The sequence below is a fragment of the Megascapheus bottae genome, chromosome 12 (genome assembly GCF_031878675.1).
Source record: "Megascapheus bottae isolate mThoBot1 chromosome 12, mThoBot2.hap1, whole genome shotgun sequence".
NCBI lineage: Eukaryota > Metazoa > Chordata > Mammalia > Rodentia > Geomyidae > Megascapheus > Megascapheus bottae.
Genome location: NC_143520.1, coordinates 60,691,764 through 60,704,361, shown reverse-complemented (window position 1 = coordinate 60,704,361; position 12,598 = coordinate 60,691,764). Strand labels below are relative to the sequence as shown.

The window sequence follows — 12,598 nt, the reverse complement described above, 5'->3', positions numbered from 1 at the left end:
GGGAACGGGGGAAAACAAGATGAAGGATGGGGGAGGGGAGAAGGGAAATGGGGACCAAGACATGTGAAAGGGTATCAATGTATGGGAATTAATGCACCATTTATCTGGCAAATATCATGTAACTCTTCTATTAATTACAATAAAAATATATAAAAAAAGTGTTTACATTTCATGGTCTTTTCTTACTACACATGTTGATTTCTTACTACCTCTAAGATTACTTACCTGCTCTATGGTTCTTTTATATCATTCCAAGTACCAGCAATCCAACATTTTGTTGTGTATTTGCAATTACTTTGGTCTCCAAAGTCTTACAAATTCCTCAACTGAAATGTCTCCCTTGTTATCCGGAATGTCAAAGTTGTCAGAATAACCTTTCATTTGTTGGTTGGTTATGGAATTTGAACTCAGAGCCTGGGTGCTGTCCCTGAGTTTTTTTCTCTACCACTTTCAGCAACAGCCCCACTTCCAATTTTCAGGTACTTAATTAGAGTATTGTAGAATTCTTGCCCAAGCTGGCTTCAACCTAGATCCTCAGATCTTAGCCTCTTACTCCTCCTGAGTAGCTGACTGGAGTGAGCCACCAGCACCCATATATGTACTCTTTTGGGGAAGTGAGTATGGCTGTGTATACGGCCATATCATGTGGGGAAGTTGTCATCTCTGTAGTGGTGTGACCTTGTGACATCATTAATGGCATAATGTGTATGTCTATATGACAGTCATGGCAGTGAGCATGTCTAGGTAATAGCTACAAGACAGAAGGAAGAGAAGGCAACATCTTCAAACAAAACAAGGCTTGTAATGCAGCAGCAGGTGAGACTATGGCTTTCAGATACCTAGTTACCTTATCATCAAGCTAAATATTACTTGTTTGTTAGTTGATTGTTAGAATTTTTACTAAGCCATTCATATTTGTTGCTTTACTAGTACCTATATATTACTCTGATTTCAAACTTAGCTATAATCTGTTTGAAAGGACTTTGGAGTTACAAGATGCTCCCATAATCCATAAAGAGGAAAATATAAAGGATGTTATATGAACATTTTAATTTCTTCAATGGAGAAACTGTGAATTTGTCATATTGAAGGCTCAGAAAATCAAGAGCAGTCTTGGTTCAAAGCCAGCTCAGGCAGAAAACCAGAAAACCAGAAGTGGCACTGTGGCTCAAAGTATTAGAAACCTAGCTTTTAGCTGAAGTACTCAGGGACAGCACAGCACCTGGGCCCAGAAGTCACGCCCCAGTGTTCAAGACAAAAAAAAGCTTGTCTTATTTAATTAAATTTATTTCTTTCAATTTTGAGACAGATCCTCACTTTATAGCTCAGGCTGGCCTTGGACTCATAATGGTCAATAGACTGGTTCCTACCCTGAGATCTTCGAGGAAAAAATTGAAAGGAGTTAATATAAACCAGCAATATTTCTTTATTTAGTGTGCAAATATGGGTCAAGATGCCAATAATTAGAAACTCCTGTTTGATAGCAAGCAATCTCCTCTTATAAACTTCATGAAGATGGATTTTTTTAATGAAGATGGAATTTTGAATGCTTCCAGATTCTATATCAGTAACAGGCTGATGACTTCTTGAACCAGCCAGCTGGAGTTTTCTGGAGGTTCTAATGGATTGTAAAGACACAGATCATAGATGGCATCTATTGAGGCATCGGCCATGCACACAAAGGAGGTAAAACTGGTTTGCCTTTGGAATTTACTATAGTTAATTACTGATGTAATATTTACTATTTCACTACATCTTAGACTTCTTTTTTGTGACTCATAGTTGCAGTTTCATTCCATGTTTTGTGTGCCATATTGCTTCTTTAATTGAATTTTATTGTTGGGGTAATGTATAGAGGGGTTACAGTTACATTTGTCAAGTACTGGGTGCATTACTTCTTGAACCTTAATACCCCTTCTCATGTTTTTGTCCTCATTCCCTCTCCCCATGCCCTCCCCATCTTAGACTTTTTAAGGGCAAAAAATACAGTCTCAGAATCATCCACAGTGTATAGTGTGCTATACATACTTATTGAACATTGTTTAGATCAATCATCCTTTTTTTAACTTGGGGAAGATTAATCAAGTTTGCAAACTATTAAAATATACAACTTCTATTAGTAAAAATGTCTAATCACTATTAAAATTAAGTCAAAGAAAAAAATTTCACAAATAAGTCAGTTATTATAATCATTAGTTCTACTTTCTTTCTTAAAATTAAATCTTATAGGAGTAATTTTGATATACCATAGAGAACAGTAGGAAAGGTCCTGTAGGTAACAGATAAAAAAGCCAAATATCTAGAAATTAAAAAATCCCATAATGAATTCTTAAAATGTTTATGGAATATATATGTATATATGGTATCATTTGTGCATGCAGCAGACACTTGTCTCAAATGTTAAACATCTATATACTTTTTATGAATATCGAGAAGAGATAATTTTGCATGTTCTAGAATTAGAAGTTCTTTTTAAACTACATTCAAGGAATATGGTTTTCTCACTACATCACCTTTTCAATAATTTACTAATTTGCTGAGTGTCTATGGGGGAATGTATTTTGCTATGAAAGTATCTTTGGAAAGGTAGCCTCAGAAATACAGAGCATGAGAGACATAAGACCTCCTCCCCCCAGAAAAACCCCTCAGAAGTTGAATGATATTTAATGATACTAAAATTTAAAGAAAAATCACTATCTCATGCTGCGAGCTGGTGGCTCAAACCTATAATCCCCAAAAGTCAAGAGGCTGAGATCTGAGGATCATGGATGGAAGCCAGGTCAGGAAGGAAATACTGTGAAACTCTTTTGCAAATAACTATCCCCAAAAGCTGGAAGTGAAGCTGTGGCTCAAATGCTCGCCTAGAACAAAAATAAATGCCCAGGGACAAGGCTCAGGCCTTGTATTTTTGAAATGGAGATAGATAAGACTGTAGTCTAAGCAATCCTGGAAATAAAGAGTTCTTCATCTGACAAATAGCAAGAGCAAAAAAGCAAAACATAACAACTGTGAAGCATGAGTTCAAATATTAATAGTACCCGAAAATCTACTGCCCAATACTTACAATAATTTGAAATTTTCTTTCAGAAATTCTACACATTTTCTAGGAGGAAAACTATTAATCATATCAAGCAATAATTGTATCCAAGAGAAATACATTAGCAATATTAGAATGAAGGGTGCCTTACCTTCGTCCACATGGACCCCAGACTATGCAGGAAAGGTTGATCAAAACCCAAAAGGTGGCAGTTCTGATTCACTCAGTAATTCTGCTTTAGACGCAAAACTTTGAGTTTAATTGTTAAAGTTTTCTCTGAAATAAGATGGGAAAATGTAGAAATTCTATTAATAAGAAACAATATTTTGTAATCTTAGACACCCTTAAAGAGAAATTCACTAAGGATAGAGGATTAGGAGGTTACTTTCCTTAAGATTGTATTGTCAGTAAATAGTGAGGGGTATGGTTCAACTAACTGCTAGAGCAGCAGCTACTTTCAGGGGAAAAAATTACACAAGAACTCAAAGCCCTGAGTTCAAGCCCCAGTACTGGCAGAAAACAAAAACAAATAAAAATAAATTAACAATAATAGCCTTACTAATTGTACCATATTAATAGTAATCTTTCCAGTAGTTAATTTGACTGATTTGAATCTACAGCAATCAAGTGACGTATGTAGAAACATCAAGTAAAGGAGAGGACACAGAACTATAATAATTTCATGATTTGTTCAACTTATGGGGATCTCAAAAGTATCCTATGTCAGACATACTTTTGTCTTTCCACAATGCTAGGATTTATTGAATAACAATAAATCCACAATTTCATTGGCTTTAACTTGGCAAACACTACTTAGGTTTGGTTTGGTTTGGTTTGGGAGAAGCCAATTGTTAGCTGACATTCATTTCAAAGATCACTGATATTTGGCTGCACAGATTAAATCCTTTTTTCCTTTTCTGGGAGTTAGTTTGCAACATTTTTTGCAACATTCTGAATCCTGATTTCAAATGCTAATATTTCTCAGATCTGAAAGTACATGATAATATACAAATTGCAGAAGGATTAAAGCATTCATAGGATTCAGGAATTCTGCTTTGGTGGCAAAACTGGTATCTATGGGAGAAGTCAATAACTGCAAAAATTTCTCTTTGCAGTAAGACGAGTAGATGTAGGAATTCTATTTACAATGAACACTATTTTGTATATCTTGTCTTGCTGTAAGACCACAGCATAATCACATGCAATGAGTCATTGTAGTTAGTCAGATAAGACACTAGTAGGGAACCCACCAACCTAACTGATGACTTTGTCAAAACGTAGAGTTGCTCTGAGGTGCAATGAGCACAAAATGAAGTTCAGTATAGAGCAGAGAATTAACTTCAGTCATGGAGGTGATTTTCAGACAACTGTGTGGGTCACTTCAAGTACAGGATGAAGCTGAGCAGAAGTCCCGAAAACACAGTTGTAGATTTTTCAACTTGCAGGCCATTTCCCAGGGCTAGGGGCATAACCTATCTTTTGATGGGATTCAGGTGAGGAAGTTGCATGAATCTAGAGGTTTAAAGTGTTTGATTAGTTAGTTGGCCTGGAGTTCCTGACATAAGATTGCTTTGCGTCTCATACATTTTAAATTTCATTTTACAATCTTACAGATTATGGTATTTTATTTGTATAATCAAATTATTTGTCAGCTTGTTCATTTGTGGTTGTTTACTTGTAAAAATGAAGTGTAGACTTATTCTGTTTGGGCATTCATCCTCAAAATGGAATCACTTAGGTCAAAACTATTGCTTCATAAAATGGACTAAGTCAAAGTTAGGTAACAGCCTTGAAAGCCACACAATTTTGAGTAAATAAACTAGAGTAGGTCCCATCCGTTCTTTTCAGGGGAACCAGGGGAGTCTAGCCCATCTGCTCTTCTGTTTCTTTGAGATGACAGTATGTCACAGCGGACTAGCAAAGACATTATATTTCCCGCCCCCCAAATCTGACCAAATGGAAATTGGTACAGAGAATCTGGAGGAAATCTATCCCAAAAAGAAGGAAAAGAATTCAATCCTTGAAGCCAAATTTCAGTAGTGGGTATAACAAGGAAATAACAGTGGATAATAGATTTGTTTAGAAACAACTGGAAACATTTCAGCAGCTCCGCAGCCAACTGCTCTGTAACTGTGAGATCCACAGAAAAAGAAGTTGCTTGCCAACACCAACAAAGCGGTTCCTGGCTCTGAGGAGCTTTCTTTCTCTGCCCTCATTCGTTTTGTTCAGGCCCTGGACCTGAGAAGGGGAGTGGGCCGGACTTTGCAAAGGTCCTAAGCAGTCCAAACCCGTGGCCCTCTGTAAATAAGATCATCACCTACTTTCCCTGCTCCTCTGCAGCCCAGAAGCTTGCAACCTCATTCTTTGCTCCAGCCTCAGAGTCCAGGAAGCCATGGCAAAGTCCAGGGGCCAGCTGTACCTTTGGATGTGCTTGGCCGCAGCGCTGGCATCTTTTCTGGCGGGCTTTTCAGTGGGTAAGTGTACATAAAACTTCCCAGGATCCAGCAGCCTCTTTGTCTGCCCAGCTAGGGAAGAAAGCTCGAGCTGCAGAGTGGGGACAGAGCACTCTGGTTTCCAAGACTAGCTCAATTTCAGCTGTGAATTTCAGCCCAAGTAGAAACCAATGGAATGCATCCGTGATCAAAATTCAAATGTATTAAGTACTATTTTGAGTTTAGTGTACTGGTAGAGGCTTGTGGAAACACAATGTGGGGCTGCCACTAAGGATAGGGTGAAAGAGATGGCTTCATTCCCAAGGAATAATAATTTGTCAAAACTGGTCAGAGCTGAGGAGAGCAGTTTCTGAATTCCCAGTCAGCCTCTGTCACATCATTAGTTAGGCTAGTTTTGTCTTTCTAGCAAGATTTTCCCTAACAACAAACCAAAAGAAGAAATAAATTATTAACAAGTATAGAAAGCACTATCATTTAAATAATTGTTTTTGAGTTAGCATGCTAGTGCATGCCTCTTAGCCCAGGACTAAAGACAACAAGCAGAAGGATCATGAACTTGCAATCAGCCTGGGCCCTACAGTGAAGCACTGTCAAAAGAAAAGAAAAGCAAAAGTTAAGAAAGAAAAAGACTTAAACCCCAGGGGAGGAGAAAAATATCAAAAGCTTTGCTGTGCATATATAATATATAACAAATGAAAGTGCATCTCTTAAGTAGTCTGTTCTAAGAAGCAACTTATGTCCCATATGAGAATTTAAAAGATATCTGCATTTCAGCTAAATTTGTCTAGTATTGTCTTTTTCTTTTTCTTTCCAGTCTACCTTTATTTACAGTGTCTAAAGCAATTGTGTGTGTGTGTGTGTGTGTGTGTGTGTGTGTATTTTCCCCTCAGGCTGGTTTATTAAGCCTGTCAAAGAAACAACTATTTCAGCACATTATCAACAAAGTACAAAATGGAAGTTGTTATCAGAAATGAAAGCTGAAAATATTAAATCATTCCTTCGGTAAGTTTGTGGGTTTTGTTGTTGTTGTTGCTTTTAATTGTATTGTCAAGGTGATTCATAGAGGGGTTACAGTTACATTCATAAGGTACTGAGTATTTTATTTCTCAAACATTTTCATCCCCTCTTGTTTCCTTCTGCTTCCCTTTCCCCTGCTTCCCTTTCCTCCACCCCTTCCCAAGTTGTAAAGTTCATTTCCAACATATTGTCTTGTGAATATTGGGGTTTCATCTTGATTTGTGTTTGGTCAGTTGTAGGGCATGAATTCAGGGTCTGGGCATTGTCCCTGACCTCTTTGTGCTCAAGGATAGCATTCTATCATTTTGACTCACAGCACCATTTCCAGTTTTCTAGTGGTTAATTGTAGATAAGAATCTTACTGACTTTCCTGCCCTGGTTGTCTTTGAACCTTGATTTTCAGATCTCAGCCTCCTGAGTACCTAGGGTTACAGGTGTGAACTACTTGCTTCCTGCTAGATTTTTCTTTTTTAATCCTAGAAATAGTGTTTAAAATATTGTACAGTTAAATATATAAAAACTGTTTCTATCCATTTGGGCAGTCTTCTTTGTGTGAACTTATGCTAATCATCCATTTAAGGTCATTTTAAATGTACCTTTAAACTACTGTGAAGTGGTAGTCTGTTATAGACCTTGGAAATTCCTCCCTAAAACTTATCCTTACCTTTTTGGTTTATTGGGAGATGTTTCACCTTCATGACTGCAATTTAATACTCTTCATCGTTCCTCAGTCATTAACTTAATCAACAACTTGGATTTACTCAGGAATGTGTCTTTTTTTCTTTTTCTTTCTTTCTTCCTCTTTTCTTTAATATACTTCATTATGTTAGAAAGTACTGGAAAGTTACAAACTTAATGAGTTAGTGGAAAGGAGATCAATGTTCCATATTTTTGCTGCTAGTTAAGCCATTATCTTATCTTGCAAATATAACTTTTTTGTTTATTTGGGGTAGAACGAAAGTAAAAATAATCAATACAAATTTTCCTCCTGCCAAGGTTAAAAAGAGTCATATTCAAGGGAAACATTTTAAAACATTTTTGGGAGGGAGAGGAAGGGGAATTTGCCAGTGTGGGATTTAAACTCACAGTCTTGAGTTCTTACTAACTTACTCATTGCTTCTTCTCTGGCCTACTTCAAGCTACAATCTTCAGACCTTCTGTTCAACAAATCTATTACTTCAGTAATAGAAAAGAGCTAAGCCCTGTCTATCGTAAAATGAGGAGGGAAAGAAGGAAGATAGTAATTGATATGTCAAGTTGGGTTTTTATAGCTTTTTATATCGCATATAGGACAGTACCTCTGGAGAATTATTAGGTAATAATCGAATGTACTCTTTAAATCCTACTTTTTGTTTATATATTTTATTGTTTTTTAGTTCATTTACAAAACTTCCACATCTAGCAGGAACAGAACAAAATTTGCTGCTTGCCAAGGAAATTCAGATGCACTGGAAGAGATTTGGACTGGATTCGGTCAATTTGGTTCATTATGATGTTCTTCTTTCTTATCCCAATGAAACAAATGCTAATTATGTATCAATTGTAGATGAACATGGAACTGAGGTGATGTACAATTGTGTTGTCTTTCTATGTTTTGTAACTCCTCCCTCACTTTTGGATTAGAATGAAGCAAGAAGTAAAATGAGCAAATTGTTACTAGTGTAATAGAACTTACAACTTTAAAGAAGTTCTTTGCAAATTATTTGATGCCTACTATTTGTTGGATATGGTGCTCATTCTTCAGGCCAACACGATTAGGACATAGGTTCTTTATCCAAGCAAGGTGATGAGGACAGTTGGATATATTATCTTAACTCAGTAGAGTAAGTGCTATGAGGAGAGTAACTGGGGCTCTTTGTCAACAGAGAAATTGGGTAATTAAGCCCTTTTGGAGAGCCCTGTAGAGAAGTCTTCCTAAGAGAGTTGATTTGTGACTCATTAAAGAGCTTAAGAGAATAACCATGTGAAAAGGCAAAGAAAGCTAAGTGAAATATAGACAGAAAAAATACTTACATTGTATGAAGACATAATAATTCAGTATTATTGGTAAAACTGAAGTATTTTTTATAATATAGAATACAAACTGGTAAGGAATAGACTAGTTGCTATATCCTAGAAACAAGTATCTTAGACTTTAAGATTTCCTAAGTTCAGGAAGCATGTGAATAGAAAAACTCTTCAGAGTATACACATGGGGCAGTTTGTATATTTTACCAAGACTAGGCAAGAAGTTTAGTTGTTTGCAGAAGGCAATAATGCAGGTAACAGTTGGAGTTCTGAATTAGGATGTTAGCAGGGATGAGGATAATGGATGAATTTGAAAAACAGAAAGTATACTACCAGGCTGTTTCAGGAGAGGCTCTTATGTAGGTTGGGATAGAGAATAAAATGTAGATCTAGGGGTGATAAAAGAGGAAAAGACAACTTTATTATGTTGAGTTTAGACATCAAAACTAAATACTTATCAGGCTATTAAATGTATGAGTGTGAAATGCAGGACCTCAAAAGTGTATGAGTCGTTTGCAAAATTTTGGTAGTCAGCAAAGTCTCTCTCTCACAGGGAGAAAATATCTAAAGGCAAGCATAAGCCAGTATTAAGAAATGGGGAGACTCTGAAGTGAAAATGAAAAAGGAAAGAGGTCAACAAAGGAAGTTGAGAATGCATAGTCAAGGAAATCACAAGTGTCCCATTTTTTGTTTGTAGTGCTGAGGATTAAACCAAGGACTTATAGACACTAAGGATGCCTTTTTCATGCATACATATTAGATTTTATTATTTTTTATTTTTTATTTTTATTGTGATTAATAGAAGGGTTATATTATATTCACCAGATAGAAGGTGCATTACTTCACAAACATTGATACCCTTTCTCATGACATGGTCCCCATTTCCCTCCCACCCTCCCCCTGCTCATCTTGATTTCCCCCCTACCCTATCCAATTTCAAATAACCAATTAAGCACATTTAAATATATCAGATAACAAGGTGAGATACAAGATGAGCTAACCAAGGGATGGCAAAAGAGATGAGAGATAACATAGTACATTAAGGACAACAATCACTCATTATATGGCTTTTGTTTCCTTATCCTGGAGGTCCTTACATTTACTGTCATACTATTTGGCCTTATGTCTCTAGATTTTGTTCTATTGTACATCTTCTAAGGATGCCTTTTAGTACTGACCTACATCCTTTGAATATCTCCTTTCACTCTCCCTGTTTTTATTGTTGTGTTGTTTTGTAATTCTCCTCTTATGAGTACTGGGAGCACTCCTTACAAGGACTAGGATTACAGGTATCTGCTCAGTCCTGCTTTTACATTGTATAACAGACTTATAATAATCTCTCTTATGTTTGAACATAATAATCAGGTTTAAACTCTTGCTCACTGGTTTCACTTAGATTTACATGGTTAATTTTAGTGTCATGTTCTAGTATATTCAATCTTAGGTATTACATTTAACCTTGGGGAAAGTTGAATTATACCTTAATAACAAGTTGGAATGCATTTCTCTAACTTGAATTCAATTCTTGCTAGATTTTCAAAACATCATACTTTGAACCACCACCAGATGGATACAAGAATGTTACAAATATTGTGCCACCCTATAATGCTTTCTCACCCCAAGGCATACCAGAGGTAAAACTGAAAACATTCTTTAGTTATCTTTAAATCTTAGTCTTTTGTATAAAACTCTCTGTAGGAGAATTAAGCCAAGAAATTTTGGTTGGGAGTTTACATGTACTCATCCATTGTTTGATGTCCAGTACTTTGAACACCCCTCCAAAATAAAAACCATTTCTTTTAAATAGAAAGGACCACTAGAATTAAAGTAGATACATACACTGAAAGCAGAGTTCCTTATGATGTTCATGACACTCCAAATTTTTTTAAATCACCTTTTGAGTCAGTAAGGACTATAGTCATCCTGTAAGCTTCTTTCCAATATTTCTAATCTGAGATTTTTAGAAACAAATTTACAGACAAAAATTCTTCAGTTAACATTACGATGGGAAATGAAACAATGTTGACTTACTTTTAATGGTGTGTGTGTGTGTGTGTGTGTGTGTGTGTGTGTGTGTGTTCACACACATGCATGTATGTGCCAGTCCCACAGCTTGAACTCTGGACCTGAGTGTGGTCCCTGAGCCTTTTAGCTTTAGGGTAACACTATCATTGGAGCCACCACTCATGTTCCTACTTTTGGGGGTAGCTAATTGGAGATAGAGCCTCAAGGACTTTCTTATCTGGGTTTGCTTCAAATTGTGATTTTCAGATCTCAGCCTCCTGAGTAGGTAGAGGCATGAGCCACCAGCTCCCAGCTTAATGACATTTTAAAAATGTTATTTACTCATGTTTCTATGCTTCAGTATATATTGATAATTTTTCTAAACATACTTTAAAATATATCATCTATTCCCTGTTTAAATATTAAATATATCTTGATTTTGAAAGATTTTGAAAAGCCTTCTACACAGTATTCCATATCTGTTAATGATTCCCAAATAAGTAAAGAAAGATGGCTGGAGCAGTTTTGTGAAATACACATTTAAAAAATGTATTTTATTACATTTTAGTAGTTGTACCAAGGGTTTACCATTCCACAAATAAGTTTCTATGTACAATACATTGTGATTGATATCACCTATTTTATTATTCTCTCCCATTACTCTCAACCCAATGGATGTAGTTGTTATTCTCTTTAATTTTAACTGTATTCTATATCTATCCCCTTACCCTGCAGGGAGAGCTTTTATATGTGAATTATGCTCGCACTGAAGATTTTTTCAAACTAGAAAGAGAAATGGGCATCAACTGCACTGGAAAGATTGTTATTGCACGATATGGGAAAATCTTCAGAGGAAATAAAGTATGGCATTGCATTTTCTAAAGGCAAAGGGTGATCCACTTGTTTCACTGTTTCCAAAACCGTTTGAGTATTTTTTGGTGTTTGTCATGAGTGCACAAAACTTTGTGTTTCATACCTCATCTATCTAGAAAGGAAAATTGCGTTTTCTTGGTGGTATTAGGATTTGAACTCAGGGTCTCAGGATAGACTTGCTTACTAATGGACATGCTCAACAACTTGAGCCACACCTATTTGGAGATGGAGTCTCTTTTCTGCCCGAGCTTTCTATGAACTGTGATCCTGTGGATTGCAGTTGTGAGTCATTGGTACTTTGGTATAAATTATTTTTGTTACAGAAGTAATATTTGCCTTTTAAAATTTAAATGAAATGAATTCATATAAGTTAAGAATTCAACTTTATTGCTTACAAATCGAACCTTAAAAGCTCTTTTTCATTGATTTGCATGTACAATACACACAGACACAGAGAAATACATTTGTTTTTTTCCTAGGAGACTATACTATGATACACTATGATACATTATGATACACTATGCATTATGTAACTTTATATTTTCACTTAGCCACAGCTTATGAGTATATTTCCATCTCAACATATGGAGAATTATATAATGTATTAACAGTAAAGTGCATGAAACTGATACCACCTAGTTCTGTTCAGGTCTGGGCTTTTGTTCTCCATTTCCTTTACCATAAGCAAGTTACTTAACCTTGCTAAGCTGAACTTTAGCTATATACATGAAGTGGGAATGCTGCTAGTAACACCATCCTCATAGAAGTCCTTAATAGAAATGAGTTTATGTTAGACAAACTTAGAGCAGTAACTACCATTGTGATTTCTGAATAACCACTTACGAAATACCTCAGTTATTTAAATGGTTATATATTTTATAGAATTGTTGAAAAAATAAGTTAATACCTCCCATTGATGGATAGTTGCCTTAAATTTCTTAGCACTAAATTTTTCCATTGTGAAAATTTGTGTTTATACACACACACACACACACACACACACACACACCAAACACTGTATAAGAATATAAATATATTCTATAATAAATTCCTAGTACTGATATGGATGAATTGTAATTATAATGTACATTCTTTGGATGTTTGTGGTAGGCAAAATTGCCTATACTTCTAAGGTACTTTAATGCCTTCTGATTGTTACAATATAATTTTAGTGAATCACACTAATAGGTACATATCTTTGTGCTAA

At 35.8% G+C, this 12,598-nt stretch overlaps 1 protein-coding gene across 4 annotated transcripts in view; it reads left to right on the top strand.

The window, feature by feature from the left end:
* Positions 1–739: 739 nt before the first annotated feature.
* Positions 740–12,598, top strand: part of Naalad2 (N-acetylated alpha-linked acidic dipeptidase 2) — a 40,245-nt gene continuing 28,386 nt past the window's right edge. For 2 of the 4 annotated variants that reach the window (XM_090342478.1, XM_090342480.1), the window contains exons 1-7: positions 740–816; positions 1,557–1,686; positions 5,378–5,511; positions 6,381–6,492; positions 7,884–8,070; positions 10,047–10,148; positions 11,254–11,379. In XM_090342478.1, the coding sequence (XP_090198604.1) occupies positions 1,622–1,686; positions 5,378–5,511; positions 6,381–6,492; positions 7,884–8,070; positions 10,047–10,148; positions 11,254–11,379 (726 nt within the window). In that variant the 5' untranslated portion in view covers positions 740–816; positions 1,557–1,621. Of the gene's footprint in view, positions 817–1,556; positions 1,687–5,266; positions 5,512–6,380; positions 6,493–7,883; positions 8,071–10,046; positions 10,149–11,253; positions 11,380–12,598 lie in introns of those variants that run through there. The other 2 variants (XM_090342479.1, XM_090342481.1) reach the window with 2 other exon arrangements.